The sequence below is a fragment of the Rhincodon typus genome, chromosome 13, assembly GCF_021869965.1.
Source record: "Rhincodon typus isolate 14 chromosome 13, sRhiTyp1.1, whole genome shotgun sequence".
Classification (NCBI taxonomy): domain Eukaryota; kingdom Metazoa; phylum Chordata; class Chondrichthyes; order Orectolobiformes; family Rhincodontidae; genus Rhincodon; species Rhincodon typus.
The window spans coordinates 22676296-22697831 of NC_063344.1; the positions used below are offsets into that span (position 1 = coordinate 22676296).

A 21536-nucleotide genomic window follows, 5' to 3' on the forward strand; every position below is an offset into this window, starting at 1 on the left:
TCATTGGGTTCGATCCTTACTCAGACTGAGATTGACCTGGGGCCTGTCTCCTCAACTTTCTACCTTGACATGTATTCATGGTTCAGTGAATAATCACCAAAGACTTTCCTTTGGGCATAGGATTCAAGAGGGACAACATGCACAGTATTGTTCATTAGGTAGCAACTCAATGATAACCCAAATGGCACACCATGAATAAATAAGGAAATAAGGGCAAAACAAAATTAAAGAATAAGAAATACATTAAGTATATTGTCAGCTAAGGACAGAATGGCCAAGGGGTAGTTTTAAAAATGAATGCTTTTAAAAAGGAAGCAACTGTAAACTACAATGTTAAGTTCAGAATTAATAAATAGTAAAGTATTCCATAGACAGATAAATAACCAAAAAAGGGATACAGGTAGTGCCACTAAAGGATACACGTCATAAACTCACAGAAAATGGCATAAAAATTGTAGAACTATTAAAAGATTACCAAGAAATCTAACATGCCAGTCAAGACTATAAAATGTGATGATACAATGGTTTTAAGAATTATATGTTGTCTTGGTTCTTTCTCATAAAGAAAGGTTGAGATATAGGTACCGAGCAGTGTGCTCAACGCCATTAATCAACAGCTTCTGAGGCCTTTCGGACTTTTGTTTTAAAGTTGGAACTATAGAAGCAAAATTAATGGGTGGGGTCAAGCTCCCACAGAGGCAGGGATTTTTAGTTTCAGCATTCTGAAATTGCTGGGATCCTGAAGCTGGATGTGGAAGCCCTCATTCCCCTCTCTGTTACAGCTAAAAGCTGGGGTTCTCTTCCTGCTGCTAGAATTGCATATGAAATTATTTGTTTTACCAAATTTACCTTTGCTAGGGGTGCGTTTATCAGATGTTGCTATATTGGAACTGTTAATTAGTAGTAGATAATATGTATTAATTTGTTAAGCATTTCAATAGAGTTACAGATAAGCTAATTCTTCTATTTTTGTTTTTATTTTGTTTGTATTTTAACTGTAGTGTAATTATAAAGTGTGTTTTGCTTAAAGGCAATAGTTTGACCAATCAAATTGCATCTGGAATGTAATGCCCTACACTTAGCTTTAAAATAAGAAAAAGTTAAGGTCTAGACTATCTTTTTGATGTATTTTGAGGAGGTTTGGTTGGTTCATAACAAGAAGATCCAAAAAAGACGCATAGACATTCCAGATAGAAGTGAGTCGTGGGCTGATGATCAATAAACTGGCGAAACTCAAGACAGGAAAGAAATACCTCTGGGTCTGGGTGGATTGTATCCAAACATATCAACATAATTTAAAGTATCAGAGCTACTATTATGGTTGCACAAAAGAATTATTCAGAAAGGCAATAGTGCCAGAGTACTGGCTGTCAGCTAATCTGATTTCAATATACAAAAAGATAGTTAGAAAAAATTCCAGCTAAGTATCCCAGTGAAACATTCTCTGATTAAGTGTGACACTGGTTAGATACATGCTTGTAAAGTGCCCTTTATATCACATCTTGCCTCATAAGCAATTTGAACGTGAAATATTGAATTTATCTAAAATTATAACACTGTGAATAAATCTCAACTAATAAATTTTAAATCATTTTCTTCTTACAAAAGAGGGTCAGGGTGAAAGCAAAACGGAAATCATTTTTTTTGAACTGCACTTTCTCAATATACTAATGCATAGCATAGAGGTCAACAGATTCACTGGGCTCTGAAACTGCATGAATAGAGGGAGAAATATTCAAAGTGATTGCTGAAATTTCTAGAAAACGGGTCAGCAGGTCACATAATACATGCTTACTACACATCTGTGTGTAAACTTACTGATGCATGTGCGACCATCTGCGTGGATCTTGTACCCATGCTCGCATTCACAGTAAAAGGACACCTGGGTATTGACACAACTTTGTTGGCAGCCTCCATTGACCACAGAGCATTCATCAATATCTGCATAGCAATAGAGAAGTAAATATTCAGGCTTGGGCAAAACAGAGCGTAATAATATTTTGAGGGGAAAAAAGACTGCTATATTAAATGTAAAACACACCATTAAATAAAAAATTGGTAACCATTCCTGGTGATTCATCTGCAGTCTGTGCCAAGAACAGTCAAAAGTTTCCTGCTAAATTGAGATGCTCTGGCTGATCTGAGAAGGGAAACATTGGATGGTAGCTGTATTCACATTGTTCTTGGCATCAACAGCTGCTACCCAGAGGTCTTGGAAGAATTCAGCAGCTTTCCCCACTGTCAGGGAATGATGTAGCCCACAGTAGGATCTAAAGTAAAACATTCCTTCAAGCTGTGCTGGGCACAATATAAATCTGCCATTCCAAAGTGCAGTCATCCCTGTTTGAATTGTCCTCACCATACTAGATATACAATATATAGACAGGAGTACTTGAAAAGAACTGGCTTCCATTAAAGAATTGAGCTTAAACCATCTGAGGAGCTTACTGCATCTGACAAGGTCTCTCTTTGACGTAAGAGATACAGATTTAAGAGTTCATCTACACCCATTTGCCAGCACTTGGCTCATAACCTTCCAAACCCCTCCTATTTATATACCCATCCAAATGCCTTTTAAATGTAATCATTGTACCAGCCTCCACCACTTCCTCTGGCAGCTCATTCCATACACACACTACCCCTCTGTGTGAAAAGGTTGCCCCTGAGGTTCATTTTGTATGTTTCCCCTCTCACCTTAAACTTACGCTCTCTGGTTTTGGACTCTCCTACCTGGGTAAAAAGACCTTGTCTATTTACTCTATTCACGCCCCTCATGACTTTATAAACCTCAACAAAGGTTACCCCTCACCCTCAGATGCTCCAGGGAGAATAGTCCCAGCCTATTCAGCCTCTCCCTATAACTCAAACCCTGCATCCCTGCAACATCCTAGGAAATCTTATCTTCATCTTTCAAGTTTCACAAAATCTCTCCTATGGCAGGAAGACCAGAACTGAATGCAGTATTCCAAAAGTGGCCTAACCGATGTCCTGTACAGCCACAACATGACCTCCCAACACCTATACTGTGAAGAATGGGCACCACATCCGAGCTAGGGGGCTGCACAGATTATTACAGTTAGACACATGTGAAAGCAGTTGCAGTGTAGAACGTGCTGTCAGAGAATCTATTTTATATTTTGGGCTTATTGGCACACAATTCTACAGCATCACAGGAAAAAGAGTAATGGCTACTTCCAGTTGACATTGTCACAAAAAAGAGCTAAGAGCAAAAATATGGATTAAAAAAAAGTTTTGCTGGGGAAACTGAAATTTTACATCAGTGCAACTTTTGTATTGTGACTCACTTGAGTGAGGAAATGAACAATAAATTCAGTAACAACTCAAGTTGCAAACAATTAAACCCATTTGACAGCTGCAGAAAGAGTCAAGGCCAAAATGCAAAGGAAAAGCAATTCCAACCAGAAATGGCAGGGGGCTCAGAGTATCAAACCCTGGAAGCTGCTAACTTCAGCCTTCAGTTAGATTGGGACTGTAGGGACAGAAGCTTCAAAGGAAAAGCCCTGAAGAGCTTTCAACTCAGCTTTATACAAACTAAAGGGAAAAGGAAACTATCTTTATGAAAGCAAAGCCTGGATGGTCAGGAAAATATTTCGTGCTTTTACTGCTTAGAAAAGCAAATAAAATGATGCAACTCATCTACTGAAATAGTCCAGTACTGAATGAAGCTCACTCTGTCTGCCCATCACTTTCTCACACTAACAGCAATGTCAACTATACCTTCCCAAAGTCTCTGAAATATTTGTGAGGATGTTTGCCACTGTGTGCATTTGTTATTGTTACCATACAGTTTCCTCCACCAGCAAAAACACTAACACACACCGGTACAAGTTAACAGGAACTGTCTCCCTGAAACATTCTTTACATGAATGGTAATTTTATATTTTGCAAATATGGATATTAGCCAAAGCAGGTCAAGCCATCTAAATCTGATCCTGTGCTCTGTTTCTATGGGGAATCATTAGACAGTGATGTGAAGCAGAAACCAGGCTGATTTATCCCCTCATTAGCTCAGGGCACTAAGAATACATGTAGCATCCCTGACATCAGTGTAGCAATAATTCATGAATTCCAAATGGCTCCTTAATTGATAAAACATTACAGTACAGAAAAAAGGGCACATGGGGAATCAACTATTCTGTGGACAGCCTTTCCCAATGGTGTCATCATGAGGTTGCAAATATTGCACAAAGCGACAAAAGAGAGCAGCATTTCAACTTTCTGCAGTTTTATTTTATTCATTATGCTTTGGAGAAACAGAACTGTCGCTATGCCAAGGTCAGAATTCATCTTTCTTTCTCCCGAGTGCAGAAATTTTGTGAATAGATGCATTAGGGAGACTATAATAGTGAATCACAAAGGAGCTACTTTACAAATGCATAAATCTTCTTCATGTTAAAGAAGATTTATTAAAATGATATAGAGATATCTAAGCAGCAGACTACTTTTTCTCTTCCAATTCAAAATCCATCCCACAGTCTTGAGTGTATAGTCTGGGCTGACTCTTCAATGATATAATGAGGCATTGCCGCAATGTTAAAGGTGCCATCCTGTGAATGAGGCATTAAACAGTGACCCCACTGACTCCACAGCTGGTCTTGAAAAATGTTATGACAGGACTTTGAAGAATAGTAAGGCAATTCTCTGGGAAGTCAGGAAGTGAATTACTTGCTGCAAGATTCCTAGCCTCTGATCTGCGCTTGTAGCCACAGTATGCATATGACTAATCCAGTTCAGGCTCTGTACGCCCCAGGGTACGGATAGTGGAAGATTCAGTGATGGTAACATCACTGAATGTCAAGGGGCAATGGTTAGATTCTGTCTTTTTGAAGATGGTCATTGCCTGGCACTTGTCAACCAAAGCCTGGATACTGTCCTCAGTGAGGAGCAGTTGCTTGAGGATTAGGAGAAGCAGGCCATCTTCAGGCTTATGTGGAATCATCCACTCCCCAAAAGTAGGCCGTTTGATGAGGGAAGACATCTGAAGGTCCGTAGTTGGGAGAGGGTGAAAGATGCCGAGGAGATAGGACCCTGTGGTTTCCTATGGCTGCCCATAAGTAAACCATAACTGTCTAGGCCACTTCTAGCCCTGGGATGACTAACCTTAGAAAGACAGCACTGTTTTACTGTTCAGGCCTCAGGCTAATATTGCACACAGGCCTTCATGACATCATTAGAACCCAATCAGCAAATACAAAGAAGAACAGTTCTTTTCCACCTGCATTGTAAAATTACAGCTGATGGGATTGGGGAGGGAAATCAACGGCTCCATTCCTCTGGCCCAATTTAAACACCCACATGCCCAGTTTCCATACTGGGGAGAGGGGAGGGGACCATTAGTAAAATCCCTCTGAATGTTGCACTTTGCATGCACCCAGTGTGAGACTTTTAATCAAAGGAATAAACCTGAAACAGAATATAATAGGTGCTGTTGTTTTTTTGCATCCCTGTCAATGTCAAACTGCTCCACAGCTAGATGTGTGCTTTCCCCCTTATTCAGCAAGAAGGTCTACCTCACACAGCTGCTGACTTATTTAGGTCCTAGCAGCATCATTACAAGATGCAGCGGCCACGACTAGGTCTACGAGCAGGCCCCGTATTTTCAGTCCCACAGCCAGTATAGTAGTCAGTGTTGGGGTCCAGTAGTGGGAATGAGGGGGGAGCACCACGATAGAGATGGGCTTGGGAAGGGGTGAAAGTGTTCAGATGTAACATTGAAAGAGCACTTGTGGAGCTGGAAGCAGACCTTGGCAGGAGGGTGCAACTGATATGGAAAGTGAGCCAGGGACGGGGGTGTATCCCTTTTCCAAATCACTTAAGGTCTAAGCAAGGTGAGATGCCAAGTAGCCATCCATCACTCCCCACACCCCTGCCTCACTGCCCCACACCCAACTTGTCTTTGAGCTCCTCCTGATGACTGGAAAATTGAGTCCACAGGGAGTCAGCTTTTAAGAGCTATTAACCAGCCTCAATTAGTATGAGTAAAAACCACTCTAGGCCTCACCCACAATCCCGTGTAAATTGAAAGCAGGTTGGGATTGGCAGGAGAGGAGTTTAATATACCCCCTCACACACTACCTGCAACCCCACCAATGGGAACCATAAAACTCTGCTGCTAGAATATAAGGCAATTCTCAATAATAACTCTATATTGTCTTTATACATTCACACACATGACAATACCAGACCTTTGTTCAGGCCCATCTGGTTCATTACCGTCCTTTAAGGAATGAAATCTGCCATCCTTATACAGTCTGAACTATATGTGACTCTAGAGTCTTCATCGCTCTGTGAACTGCCCTCACAATTCGCTCAGTTCTACCAGAACACTACACAAAGACAGAATAAGAATAGAACAAAACAGACCTCGCAGCACTGATCAAGGCATTGGGTACGATCAAGGATCACCCATTCCTTTTGACCCTTTAAAGACCTCCTCACTAATTTTTGGGGACTAGTTCCAAAATAGTATGGTTCAAAATTAAAATACAACAAATGCTAGAAATGCTCAGCAGGTCAAGCAAACAGACAAGAGATAAATGGACTGGAAATCAAAGGCCCCTGCCAGGTCTGGTTTCAGCAGCGGGGAGTCATGTAAAATAAGTTCAGTGGCCAGCCCAGCATTTTCCAACCACTCCCTATAATTGAGGGTGGGCAGATGCCAATGATTAGCAATTCATCCATCGTATGTAAATAAATAGTGAACTGAGCTTATTAAAAGAACATAAGAACAAAGAACAAAGAAAATTACAGCACAGGAACAGGCCCTTCGGCCCTCCAAGCCTGCGCCGATCCAGATCCTCTATCTAAACCTGTCACCTATTTTCCAAAGATCTGTATCCCTCTGCTCCCTGCCCATTCATGTATCTGTCTAGATACATCTTAAATGACGCTATTGTGCTCGCCTCTACCACCTCCGCTGGCAACGCGTTCCAGGCACCCACCACCCTCTGCGTAAAGAACTTTCCACGCATATCTCCCTTAAACTTTTCCCCTCTCATCTTGAAATCGTGGCCCCTAGTAATTGAGTCCCCCACTCTGGGAAAAAGCTTCTTGCTATCCACCCTGTCTATACCTCTCATGATTTTGTAGACCTCAATCAGGTCCCCCCTCAACCTCCGTCTTTCTAATGTAATCAATCCTAATCTACTCAACCTCTCTTCATAGCTAGCGCCCTCCATACCAGGCAACATCCTGGTGAACCTCCTCTGCACCCTCTCCAAAGCATCTACATCCTTTTGGTAATGTGGCGACCAGAACTGTACACAGTATTCCAAATGTGGTTGAACCAAAGTCCTATACAACTGCAACATGACATGCCAACTCTTGTACTCAATACCCCACCCGATGAATGAAAGCATGCCGTATGCCTTCTTGACCACTCTATCGACCTGTGTTGCCACCTTCAGGGTACAATGGACCTGAACACCCAGATCTCTCTGTGCATCAATTTTCCCCAGGGCTTTTCCATTTACCGTATAGTTCGCTCTTGAATTGGATCTTCCAAAATGCATCACCTCGCATTTGCCTGGATTGAACTCCATCTGCCATTTCTCCACCCAACTCTCCAATCTATCTATATTCTGCTGCATTCTCCGACAGTCCCCTTCACTGTCTGCTACTCCACCAATCTTAGTATCATCTGCAAACTTGCTAATCAGACCATCTATACATTCCTCCAGATCATTTATGTATATCACAAACAACAGTGGTCCCAACACAGATCCCTGTGGAACACCACTGGTCACAGTTCTCCATTTTGAGAAACTCCCTTCCACTACAACTCTCTGTCTCCTGTTGCCCAGCCAGTTCTCTATCCATCTAGCTAGTACACCCTGGACCCCATGCGACTTCATTTTCTCCATCAGCCCACCATGGGGAACCTTATCAAACGCCTTACTGAAGTCCATGCATTTGACATCTACAGCCCTTCCCTTATCTATCAACTTTGTCACTTCCTCAAAGAATTCTATCAAGTTGGTCAGACATGACCTTCCCTGCACAAAACCATGCTGCCTATCACTAATAAGCCCATTTTCTTCCAAATGTAAATAGATCCTATCCCTCAGTATCTTCTCCAGCACCTTCCCCACCACTGATGTCAGGCTCACCAGTCTATAATTTCCTGGATTATCCTTGCTACCCTTCTTAAACAAGGGGACAACATTAGCAATTCTCCAGTCCTCCGGGACCTCACCCGTGCTCAAGGATGCTGCAAAGATATCTGTTAAGGTCCCAGCTATTTCCTCTCTCGCTTCCTTCAGTAACCTGGGATAGATCCCATCCGGACCTGGGAATTTGTCCACCCTAATGCCTTTTAGAATACCCAACACTTCCCCCCCTCCTTATGCTGACTTGACCTAGAGTAATCAAACATCTATCCCTAACCTCAACATCCGTCATGTCCCTCTCCTCGGTGAATACCGACACAAAGTACTCATTAAGAATCTCACTCATTTTCTCTGACCCCGAGAAAGTTCCACTGACTCCAATAATCCACTTCCAGCAAGATGGCGGCAGTGTAAGTCACTCCACTCTGCTCGCCAGTTCTCTTTCTCTTCCTTTCTTTGTCCTTTTTTATTCTCCCTTCTTCTCTCCCCCTCTGTAGTAATTCTATCCCCCCTCCTGACCCCTTTCAACTACCAACCTAAAGGGTCAGTAAGGAACCGGGTCACGACTGGGAACCACATTGTGGGAGCTGACGTTGTGTCCTGCAGTGACGGTGGATCGAGCGTGGGCCGGAGCATCAGCGGCAGATCAAGAGTGGGCCGGCGAGAGTGGGCCACTGAGGCAGCGGCAGCGAGATCGGGCCAGTGAGGCTGCTCACAATGGGACACTGGCAGCGGCATGGCACGGGTAGGGAGGCCTGGAGCAAGACTCTGATGGAGGCATGGTGAGGGCTGGAAAGCCCTGAATGGTGCTGCAGCAGTGGAAAGGAAAGTTGGACTCTCTTATTCTAAGTTAATGTGAACAGCACCATGTATGTATGGCGAAGGTACACACTTTTCACTGTAATTTTACATTGAATACATGTGACAATAAATCATTCAATTCAATTCGATTCAATTCACTGCGCAAATTACAATATGGCTGGTGGGTTTTGTGTATGGCATTCAGGACCCTGGGACAACTTGTGACGATATCATGCAGCTGCAATATGTAATGTACATAGAGCAGTATAGGCAGAGTTAGAACACACTAAATGTTGCAATCTCTGGAAGCACATCAACAGACTGTGAAAATCTACATGGACAGGAAAACACAAAGATGACAGATTAGTCATTAACTCATGTCACAGCCTGGTATTCCTATGATTCCCATATACAGGAATACTTAGTACTGATGTCCAATAGTTACACTTGAAGTCCAAGGCTAAAGAGAGTTTGTGACTTTGCATTTTCTTTGATCAAGCTCTCTCAAACATAAGCTCAAAGGGTAGCATCAAACCACACAATAAATGTGTGGGCAGTCGTATGGGAATGGGCTGGCTGGTTTTAAATATCTACACAGGAAGGGGAGTGGTCTGTGGCATAGTGGTAATGTCATTAAAACAGTAACCCAAATTAATGCTCTGGAGACAGGAGTCCAAATCCAACTGTGACAAATTGTGAAATTTCAATCAAAATAAAGTTAGCCTAACAGCAACCAATTAAAGAAGAAGAAAAAAAGCAGACCTGGGAGGGCTCTTGTGCTGCAGTGATAGTGTCCCTCCTTCTGAACCAGGAGGCCATTGTTCAAGTCCCACTTGTTCCAGAGGTGTTTAATAACATCAATAAAAGATATAAAACAGACTTGGGGATGGGTCTGCAAAACTGTCTGTCCTGGGCTGGGACCAGCCTACATACACCACAAAGTAATGGCTCTATTTTGGCATTCAACAATAAATGATGTTCCTTTCCAGTTGGGCTTCCTGAGGTATTACACCAACGCCTTCCATCCTTGCTTGCCTGATAAAATCTGAGCCTCCAATTCCTTTCTCTCCTGTCCCTGGGCTCTAGTATTCCTTCTCACTGTGAAACACTAGGCCTAACCTTCTCAGGCCAGCCACATACGTCATTGGCCCTCTTCCTGCAGTACTGGCAGTGCATTTTACCGAGCTTTGGCACTGCCAGCCAGTTAGATGCAACAGCAGATGCCAAAGGTGGAACTTACTCCTGAATGAGTTAGCCACTGTTAACTAATCTAGCCCAGTCACAGCATATTATGGCTGTAAGTCAGGTTTGCGAAGACCAAGTTGGCTTCCAGCTCCCCCAGTAAATTTCTGTCCAACTGGCCCCCGGTCATAATCTTGGAATTGCCTCACAAATGGCACATGGTATACAAGTAAGCAGCTCAGCACCACTTTCTCAAGGACAATTAAGGGTCAACAAAAACTGTAGGCCCAGCCAGCATTACTCTTATTCCAGGAATGAATGGAAATAAAGGTCTCCTGATGTGAATTCTGCCTCCAGAGTTGGTGACAGTTCATTTTGTTGCTGGTTGTGAAATTTCACAACAAAGAACCCTTAGTTCTGAGGAAGGATCACTAGACCCGAAATGTTAATTCTGTTTTTACCTTCACAGATGCTGCCAAGCCTGCTGAGTTTTTCCAGCAACTTTGTTTTTGTTTCTGATTTACAGCATCCACTGTTCTTTCTGTTTTTTTTGTTTGTAATTTCTTTTTTTATACACCCTCCAGTTCAACCCTAGGTAATATTACAGTGGATTGCAAAAATCACATGGCATTTCAGTTTTCTGTGCTTTCCTTATCTGAACCTGTCATTGGATTTTCCTCAGCATGTTGGCAATAATATGTGCTGTCTCTTTCCTGAATCATGAATTTCATATCCAAGCTCCTTTCAAGTCTTATTCCTGATGTTTGTAACCTTTGTGGATCAAAATACCTGGCACTGAATGTTTTGAAAATCAATAGTAAATGTAGGCCAGTTGGAAATAATTTGGTTCCTTTGGGAAGATGTTTCTGAATAATCTGCATGTAACAGCTAAACCAGAATACTCAGTGACTGTTTAATAGTTTATTCACCGATTAAATCTGATTGAGCCAAAAACTGAAACTGACACTTGTGCTCTCTCTGTACTCTCAGGACCAGTGAAACACATCCTGAAGCTCAGATGTCAGCTATTTAAGAGAGCCTCATGCAACAAACAATGTATGGAATGAAATTGCTGGTGCAGGAGCAAGCTGCAAGTTAGAGACTTTTTTTTTCACCTCAGGTTGTATATAATTTATGAACAATACTGCAGCTGTAATGATAAATCAGTCCCTTAACAACAGATCATTCACACAGATCAAATGATACAACAGCATAACCCTATCTTGCCTGAATACATTCACAAATATAAATCAACTCCAAATGAGCCTTTTAGGAAGCCGCTATGGGTGGATTATTTTGGATGGCAGGGTTTCTTACTTCGCCATATGAAATAACTGCACAAAGGGTAGTATCCTGTCACCAAGTCACCCGTTATTTACACATACACAGTACATGAACTCTGACCAGCACCTAGAGTGAAGAGAAGCTCTGAATCCCCTGTTTATATGTCGGCCAGATTGACAACCCAATCAAGAATCTCATACTTAATGAGATCCACCTGGCTCTCATTCCAATCACTATGTCATATGAAGAGTGAGCAAGGAACATGTCCTTTTTAATACCGGCTGCCCCACAGCAATCTGATCTTGTGGGGGTGGGCATTAACTGGGGCCTTGGGTGACACGACAGTCTCTCTCTACATACGCTGCCAGACCTGCTGAAATTCTCCAGCATTTTCTTTATTTGGTTGCAGTCACCATCAAGATCAGCTGATTAAGGTGGAATGTTCTTGATACAAGTGAGACCTGCCATTCTTCAGATTCAGCTTTCTGAAGGTAAGAAATAGTTTTAAAGCAATTTTGCTTTTTTAAACATTCCATCGGTAGATTCTTGTCCCCACTTACAGTCATAGAGACATAGGGGTATAGAGGTATACGGCGCAGAAACAGGCCCTTCAGCCCAACTCGTCCATGTCAACCAGATTTCCTAAACTAAATGAGTCTTATTTGCCTGCATTTGGCCCATATTCCTTTAAACCGTTCCTATCCATGTACTTGTCCAAATGTCTTTTTAAATATTGTAATTGTACTCGCCTCTACCACTCTCTCTGGCAGCTTGTTCCATATATGCACCACCACTCCGTGTGAAAAGATTGCCCCCAGGTCCCTTTTAAAGCTTTCCCCTCTCACTTTAAACCTATGCCTTCAATTAACAGCCACATTTGGGTGTAAATTCACCACTTCCCCAATGACCTGATTCTCTAGTTGGTTACAAAGGTAAGTAGTTTCCTGACTAGGAAAGCAATTTTGGGTGAATAATAGTCAACAGGGTGGTCTCTGAAATTTACATCTGTCCTTGCCTCTAAGCCTCATGACCCCATCTCTCCACGACCCACACCCTGTGAGGAGAAAAAAAACAGTTCTCATTATTGGGTCTCCAGAGGAATAGCTCACTGCAGGGACACATTCTGACCTAAACACTACTGTTTTCTGGATGGCAGCTTCAGGCAACCTGCTTCACTAGTTTTGAGGGTGAGATATTCACCCTTGCTCGTGTCCCAATAGAAAAAATACAGGAAAATTCTGGCAATAGGAACTATTGCTGCTGGTTGATGAATTTAGGACTAGGGGACAAGGCCTACAACTTAGATATAGACCTTTCAAGAATAAAATCAGGAAACACTCCACTTGAAAGGAGCAGTGCAATTTTGGATCACTGTTCTGTGAATACCAGATATCCTTTTATATTTTTGATAACCAAAGCTGTGACTCTGATTTGAGATTAACAATTGACCAAGTAACTACTGCAAATACAACTCACAGAACTGAAAGATAAAACTGAAACTACGTCTTCCCTCTTCATAATATAGGAAATATAAACTAATCTCCCACAGTATGCCTCACCAGCATAGCATGCTGGAACTCAAGCCTAGTTATTCCCAGGGTCATCAGAAAAAAGTTAAAAATTTTATAAAAGTATGTAAAGACCCCCAATTTTCCTGTCTTTTAAATCCAACTCAGGTCTCTGTACTTAACAATGATTACTACTTATTAGAAATTATGAATCAGGACATATAATTCTGCTCATTAATCCCCTTATCAGCCTCCCTTACACACATATACTGACAGTCACATAAAGTACAGCTGTCATGAGCAGAGTGAAAGACTGGCAAGGTAGTTCAATGGTCTCTCTACACAGAGATGACTGAGATGATCTTTCAGTGTCTCAGATCCTGTTGCTCCTCAATCTTCCTTCTCCAGATACTTCCACTTGTTTATATGAGGCACAAGGCAACTGGTTCATACTTACAAAGTTTCTGCCTTATAGGTCAAGAGCCACAGATTACAGCAACTGATGAAGGGAAATAAATGGGCATTATTCAGGCTGGAAGCGTTTTTACTTCAAAGAGAAAGACAACTCTTTCCTTTCCAGAAGTCTGATGGCTTTTCACTAAACCTTCACACACTCAAGCTGTTCAGCTACCTGGGAACTAATTGCATAGCTGTTGGCAGGCAGAAGGCTTTTGTAATTGACAACTGGTCAATTTCCCAGATCAATCAGCTACTTATTGCTGGCCAAATCTCCATTCATGAACCCTTGGCTCCAATATGTGTGAAACTAGAATCTGGCCACTGCCTGAACAAACAGCAGTGTAAACAGTACTTGCAATGAGGCTCAGATAACTTTCCTTTTAAAAAGTGCAGCAATGCTTGCTTTTTAAATCAGTCTATTCCCATTTCGGTTCACAATCAAAAATATAGAAAAACAAAAACATACAGTCTTTACATTTAAAGCTGTAAATTATTTTCACCCTGTAAAATGTGAATTTCCAAATAATAATAAACCATGAATCTTCAGCACAATTCTGATGACAGCAGGATGAAAAGCTTCAACAGTTTCTGTCTTTTGTCAACAATATTCAAACACTGTTATCAATTTCAGTGTGTGTGTGTTTTGGGACGATTAATAAAGTACTAATATTTGAACCAGACCCTAATATGTAGAGGGAGAGTGTTTTTATGAAAATTGTGCCCACTTTCCAGAATTACCAAGTGAATGTCATCAATATCGAGATTAAGTTATTGAAATTCTTCCTAAGCATGGTTACAGGGAATGCTCAGGATGTTAGGTAATGTCTGCGAATTATCATACCTTCTCCCTGCTCTCTACCTTACTTATGATTCATATAACTTACCTTCACAAAATTTCCCATTAGTCGCCAATCTCTGCCCAGTCGGGCATTTACAATAATAGCTGCCGATGGTATTGCAGCACTGGTCTTGGCAACCTCCATTTTCTGTGGCACATTCATTCACATCTGTCAGAAGGAGTGATAAGAACAACTCAGTGATTATAAATGACTTTGATAAAAATAAAAATCATGTTTGAATTGAACATGTGCAGGAAATAGGCTGGCATTTTCAAATTAGTCCATTGTCGATCATTTTACAATGGTGTTTCAGTAATTACCATCTCAGGTAAAGTCAATAAGTTGGTGGGGGGGGATAGCATGGTGGTGGAAGAGAGAAAGAGAGAGAGGGGAAGAGAGTGAGGGAGAGAGAGCGGGGGAGAGAGAGAGAGAGACACAGAGATGGGGGACAAAGAGCGAGAAAGAGAGAGAGAGAAAGAGGGAGTGATATTTTTACACTGCCCTTAGTCCACATCCCAAGTATCTACAATCACTGGCTACATATAGGTAAAGCTGGTAGCCAAGAGACCCACATATTACTGACCACTACTGTGTGTCATTTATTCAATTGTGTTCACTAATTGCACTGAACGAGTGTCAGCATGGTCTTTACTGTGTATTGGGCGTACTGATTTGACTTGATTTATTATTGTCACATGTACTTGGTGCAGTGAAAAGTTTTGTTTTGCGTGCAGTGCAGACAGATTATACCATACAAAGTGCATTAGGGTAATAGAACAGAGCGAGGTATACAATGTTATGGCTGCAGAGAAGGCGCACAAAGAGTGAGATCAAGATTAAATTTGAAATTTGAGAGTTCCATTCAAAAGTGTAATAATAGTGGGGAAGAAGCTGTTCTTGAATCTGTTGGTACATGTGTTTAAGCTTTTGTATCTTCTGCCTGACGGAAGAGGTTGGAAGAGATTATAACTGGGATGGGAGGTGTCTTTCATTATACCATAATCATAATGTTACATTGTAAATTTATTATGTACACATCCCGAAGGTGTACATGTCTTTGACTGATGGCATCATGGTGTAATTTCATCAAATATGCTCACAGTCATTCTGCATAAGTATTTTTTTCTCAAAACTTGTGTGGCTAGCAGCAGCACATCTTTCAGGTAAGTTTTGGAATGCAAAGTCATTCTCCCAAGACACAATCTATATATAGAAGACTCTATAATTAAACATGTCAGCCATTGCCACATAATCTTATAGGTGTCCCAGGTAAACGTTCCCCTGGAGCCTCACTTAATTTACTATTTTAATGGCTCACAGAAATATCTGTGGGAGTTGTGTAAGGCAGGTGCAAGGCACAGTAGCTTAGTGGTTAGCACTGCTGCCTCACAGTGCCAGGGACCTGGGGTCAATTCAACCTTGGGTGACTGTCTGTGTGGGGTTTCATATTCTCCCTGTATCTGCATGGGTTTCTGCTGGGTGCTCTGGTTTCCTCCTCCAGTCCAAAGATGTGCAGGTTAGGTGGATTGGCCATGCTAAATTACCCATAGGGTTCAGGAATGTGTAGGTTGGATGCAGGGAAAATGCAGGGTTACAGGGATAGGGTAGGGGAACGGGTCTGCGTGGGATGCTCTTTGGAGGGTTGGTGTGAACTTGATGAGCCAAATGGCCTGCTTCCACACTGTAGGGATTCTATGAATGCTTTCTTCCACATTTGCATGCAAACCTTGATCTCAACCAGTGTTACAAAATTCAGTCTTTTTTTTTCTCGATACTTTATTCCAAGTTTCAGAGCACAGAAATAATCTTAACTTGTCAGGAGTTAGCATTGAACCCAAGGTGTATTGGGTAAAAGCTGAAAATGTCATAGTGTTACAGTCAGAGATTTTTTTTGTTAAATGCTATCTTCTAAGTGTAAAACAAAAGTAAGCTCTTCAATGATCTGTGAGATTTCCAAGTGCATTTTACTGTACTGTTAATGATCTAATATATATGAATTTGCGCTGAGCACCAAAACCATAAAAATAACTTATGAGGCTATTGCTATAACATGGTACCATTCATCTTGACGATCACAAAACTTCACTAAAAATATAAATGTAATAAATTAAATCCAGCCACCTGAAATTAAGGTAAAACACAAGAGTATGAGGTGGATGTTGGTGCAGTGGTATGTAATAGATTAAGGAAATGCTCTGCTGCCAGCTGCAAACACTCAGGACACATTAGTGCATTTCAAGGTTACGGATGTCATGAGCACTTAGATGTTTCACTCCCCTGGGATTACTAATTGCCCAAGTTGTTGAAGAGTTAAGTAGTCATCCCTTAAAGATTTACTCCATTTTATTAACTTTGATGCTTCTTTAAGAAGAGATTCTCCCACTGGCAAATCTGTTCTCTGTTACAATTTTTCTGAGACAGGTCTGAATAAATGATCTCTAACCAAATTTTTACCGTGAACTTTGGTCAGTACTGTTGAGTTTGTACTGTTGTCTGTCAGCCTATTGATAATTCATAAATTGAGGATTATAATAATGTATTGGGCATTAGGCTTGAGCCAGACACATAACACCAATCATCTGCAGAATACAACTCTTAAGTATACCATCGTGCTGAAATCAAAATTAGCATCAATAAAAAGCCTGTACATTCCATATCAAAAGTTTGGGATTATAAATCAATTTTATTATAAAAGGTATCTTGCCATAAAAACAGAATAATCTTTAGCATTAATATCATGAATATTCCTTTTCCAAGAATACAGATTACATAATTTTTTACAGAAGAAGGAAGATTTCGAATTTAGATGGTAGCTAAGGATAGAGAGCACAGTAGTGAAATATCTACCAACACAGAATAAACATCACCACTCTCAAGCTAACAACAGGAAGACATGATAAATGAGGAGATTCTGATATGCGTTGACATGAACAACCAATGAAGGGTCTCATCAGAGATAAATAGGGAACGTATTTGTCTTCTGTTAACTCCTCAATTAAGTGGGCATGTCTGGTGTGAGATCCCACAGACAAATGAGCAACATAGATGTGCAAATTTGTGGAACAGTGGCTATGTTACCAGATCAGCAGCACGTTATACATAGATTCTGATACACAGTATCTATTGCTGTCAATGCAATTAAATATCAGGTCCTGTATATAACAGTGGAGACTAATGCAATGCTGCTCAGTTTGTACCGCTGCCCCAAGCCAATATCTAGTCCCAATCTTTTCCTCAACTTATTGGAGAAAAATCTGATTTCTAATTTAGTAACATCAACTCACATCAATAATGAACAATTTTTTTTTTACAAAATCTAACTAAATATTGAATGATATCAAACCAAAATCTTTGTAAATGCAGAAAATCACTTTGGGCATTTTAGACTTTATGAATGAATTGAAGAAATGATATGGCGTGGGGGTTGGATGATGGAAGGTGAGGATGTGGTGGTTGCACAAATGCATAACAGGTCAAGAATGCAGCAAGACAATTATCAAAAACTGACAGATGATAGTATCTTCAGGCTCAAGAAAAGTTTTTGTGTTCAACAGCATAATTTAAAAAAAATTCATGTGTTTAGGTTTCTGATTTAAGCACAGAAACATCAAAACCAAAATGTTTTTAAAGAGCCCAGCGGCTGTCTTTGTGTTGGCTCATTACTTCTAGTCACTGCCAGATAGATCATGGACCTGAAAGTTTATACAGATCCAAGACAAAGTGCATTCCCCTTGCAGTCTTTCCTTTGGGGGCACCTGCCTTTTGCATTTGTACGGATAGTCACGGTGACTGGCAGCTGTTTAGTCACTCGTCCTCTCTGCATCTTGTTGTACTGCTCTAACAGCCTTTCTGAAGTGCCTTGAAGCTCACTAATCACATCAGATCCAACCACACAAACAGATTCCAGCTGGCTGAGTCAACACTTTTTTTTTAGTGGGAGTGCTAAAGCTCTGTTATTACAATGTGTTTCTGTGCATGGACACACTTCCTTATGGGTCTGCAAAGGAGCACCTACATTTCCCTCAAAAGCAACATTGTCATTCCAGTTCTGATGGTTACAAAAAGAGTCAATCCCCTAGGAGGTTGAAAGAAAGATTGTTTTTTTTTACACAAAAGTGTAAAAGTTACTTCTGATTTTTGCCGAGCAATTGATATTTATAATAAAGATGTGCCCTAACAAATTCTTATTGCTGTTCAAGTCACAGTCCTAGAAAGGACCGAAAATGCAAAGGGTGGCAGCCCATGTTTCACAGCCAAATTAACTCCCTTGAAAAGTTTCCATAACCCTTCCGATCGTTTTTGTTTTTTTTTAATTATTGTTATAAACCTGCGAAGCACGGTCAAGGACATAGAAGAAAAATCTTGAGTGAACCTCAGATGGTATTGGTTAATGAACATTACACAGGAATGACTGGGTAGCATTGTTGCTAATATGCCAACTTTTCGTCTCTTGGGGCTGGCTTGAAATCTCGCTGTTGCTGGAGACCAGGTGGTACATTGGCAGGCTTGCAATGTTCAGTAGGAAATTCCCATGTGTGTTTACAGCCCTTACGCATCCTCACACAAATCCCAACCTCTCACATGTGTGGGTTGTGTTGATTATTCCATGCATTTTCCCTGTGGCATTTTGGTTGAAAAGCATTAGTACACAAGGGAAAATGCTGGCAGAACTTGCTGCCACTTTTATACATGGGTCCGTAATGGGGTACAAGGAAAAAGATAAAAAACATGTGTTACAGAAAAGGATAGAGAGGGAGAGAAATTAATTATATCATCGCCACGTTTACACTACATGAAGTATATGGTTTCATCATGATTCAGTAAGAGTGAACCACAATTTCACCAGCAGCTGTGAGTTGGAATTGACAGTACTCACACATGGTTTTCAAACTGCACTTTTATGATTGAAAACAACTGAAAAAATGGTCAACAAATTGGGAAAAAAAAAGTGGTATGGCAGGCTATCAGAGCTTGTTTTAACTGGAAAAGTTAGCTATTGCTCCAAGTGCTTTGGATAAGCTGCTTTGACGCTGTAATCAATGGATCTTTCTATTGTGTGATTATGGAGAGAGTGTAATTGTTGTACTAAAAGGATGGAGAATTTTGGGGTCAGAAACACAACCAGTGCTTTGCTGTTGCTCTTGCTTAGAGAAAACTAATCATTAGAAGCTCCTTCTGGTTTTCTGGCTAAACAGGGAGATTAGGCAAGATGATGCCTCTAAACAAATAATGAACGAACTCTATTTGAAGGCACCCCAAGCAGCATTCATAATGGCAGCAGTGCTTGTAGCAATGTAAAAAAGCAAGAAAGTGGTACAGATGGAAGACATGGAAAGGTTAGCCCCTGGTTCACAGGCTCATCTTTCAAAGGTGATAATTGATGCTGTGCAGGTTTGGGGAGAAGTCATTTTCCCCTGTGGATGGCAGGAGAACACCAGTCAAGAAGGTGTAGGTCTAAGGTAAAGAGTTTGTCAGCAGCCAATGGGATTCTGAGGACCTACATTCAGGCCTGGCAAAGTGAGAGTTTCCTGTAACACTCACCTGGCATCCATTATTTTCTACCCTGCCCCCGCCCCGCAGAACCCCCTGTCCTCATCGACCTCCAGCACTCTCCTGTATTGTTCTCTAATCGACACATCTTGATGTCACACAAACTCCTTTCTCTTCAACTTCTTCCTAAAATTTCTCACACCCACTCTTTAAAATCACCCTCCACATATCTTTGTATTTAATCCTCAGCAGTCAGTTCTGCTCAACTCTTTGGCTTTTTACATTGCAAGAGAGAGTGAGCATTATACCAGAAAGCGGTCAAAAACTGGACATGTGCTTGCAGTGTGCATAGCAAACACACTGCATATGCTTTAGCCAAATGGCAATGTTTCCAAGTTTAAGTGGGGCATTTTAGTCCAGTCAGGGGGGCCACTACAGTTAGTCAAATAGCATCATCCAATCTCAGTCCAGGCGGTAGGCTGTGGTCAGTCGAGTGCTTGCAGTGATCAAGATCTGGGATTGAACCATGGTCAGCCTCAGGGAGTTAAGTGTATTTAGTCTGAGGTTTACTGGTAAATCTATCAGGAGACTGCAGAGATGGGGGCTGGCCCACCTCCAGTCAGGAAAACTGGTAAAATGTTCCAAGTGAACGTAAAAAAAGGAGGAAATATTAGTAGAGATAACAAGATGTAGAGCCTGGATGAACACAGCAGGCCAAGCAGCATCAGAGAAGCAGGAAGGCTGACGTTTCATTTCTAGACCCTTCTTCAGAAAATTTCATTCATTTTCTTCATTTTCTGAAGAAGGGTCTAGGCCTGAAACATCAGCTTTCCTGCTCCTCTGATGCTGCTTGGCCTGCTGTCTTCATCCAGCTCTACACCTTGGTATCTCAGATTCTCCAGCATCTGAAGTTCCTACTATCTCAGGAAATATTAGTAGTTTGGGAAGATGGAATGCAAGAGAGCAGCTCTCATACAACTGCGAGCGAAGTAAGAGTATGAGCCCTGGTGGGAGCTGGGTGCAGTAGCTGAGCTAATGTGAGTGAGGTAGCAGGCAGAAGATGGAGGCAGTTACCCTTGCAGACAGGAAAAGGAGCTTTCTTGCAGCATTGTTACGTGTTCCTCCACCAGTAGACATTGCATCAACCAAGGTGGCTTTCTTTCTTCAAGCTTTGTCTGGTGCTCTGGTCTCCTTTGGCAGTCAACAGGATGAATAGCTAATGAGCTGAGCAGTGGAGAACAGCATCAGAAAAATGCCAGGGTTTATAGAAGGCAATTCTCATGAAACTCACTGAAATTGACACTGGCTGAATTTTCCCATCTTTTGCCAAACAATGGAATATTTCAGCCCAATGTCAATTTCAGAGACTTTGTTCACCTCCACCTGCCTGGAAACAATCTACCCTGTATCTTCCAGTTAATTTCTGATTTGAGCTGGTGAACACTACTCTGTGGAGTTACCAGGAGCTACAACTCGAGGAGTCTGTCAAGAATTAAATATTTCAGTGGCTTATACAATATATGGACATAAAGAACAAACAGCAAGCGTAAACCATACAACCTGCTCTTCCTTTCAAAAATATCATAGCTGATCTTTGGCTTCAATTCGACTTTCTCGCCTGTCTCCCCAGATTCCCTGAGAGACCAAAAATTTATCCATCTCAGCCTTAAATGATAGAGAATCCACAAACCCTTGAGAAATGAATCCTGAAGTTCCACAACACTTTGGTGGAGAAATTTCTCCACAATTCAGTCTTGAACAATCTGCCCCTTATTCTGACTCAGCTTCATTTCGCTAGCCACAGACTAAAAGCAGGTTAAGGCAGGGCAGATGAAACTTGTGTG

The 21536-nt window shown here is 41.4% G+C and overlaps 1 protein-coding gene across 1 annotated transcript in view; it reads right to left on the reverse strand.

The window, feature by feature from the left end:
* LOC109933236 (multiple epidermal growth factor-like domains protein 6) overlaps positions 1-21536 on the reverse strand; it is a 271265-nt gene that overhangs the window by 83874 nt on the left and 165855 nt on the right. The window contains exons 5-6 of the mRNA XM_048604631.1: positions 14248-14370; positions 1819-1941 (exon numbers count right to left, since the gene is read on the reverse strand). Of these exons, the coding sequence (XP_048460588.1) occupies positions 1819-1941; positions 14248-14370 (246 nt within the window). The remainder of the gene's footprint in view (positions 1-1818; positions 1942-14247; positions 14371-21536) is intronic.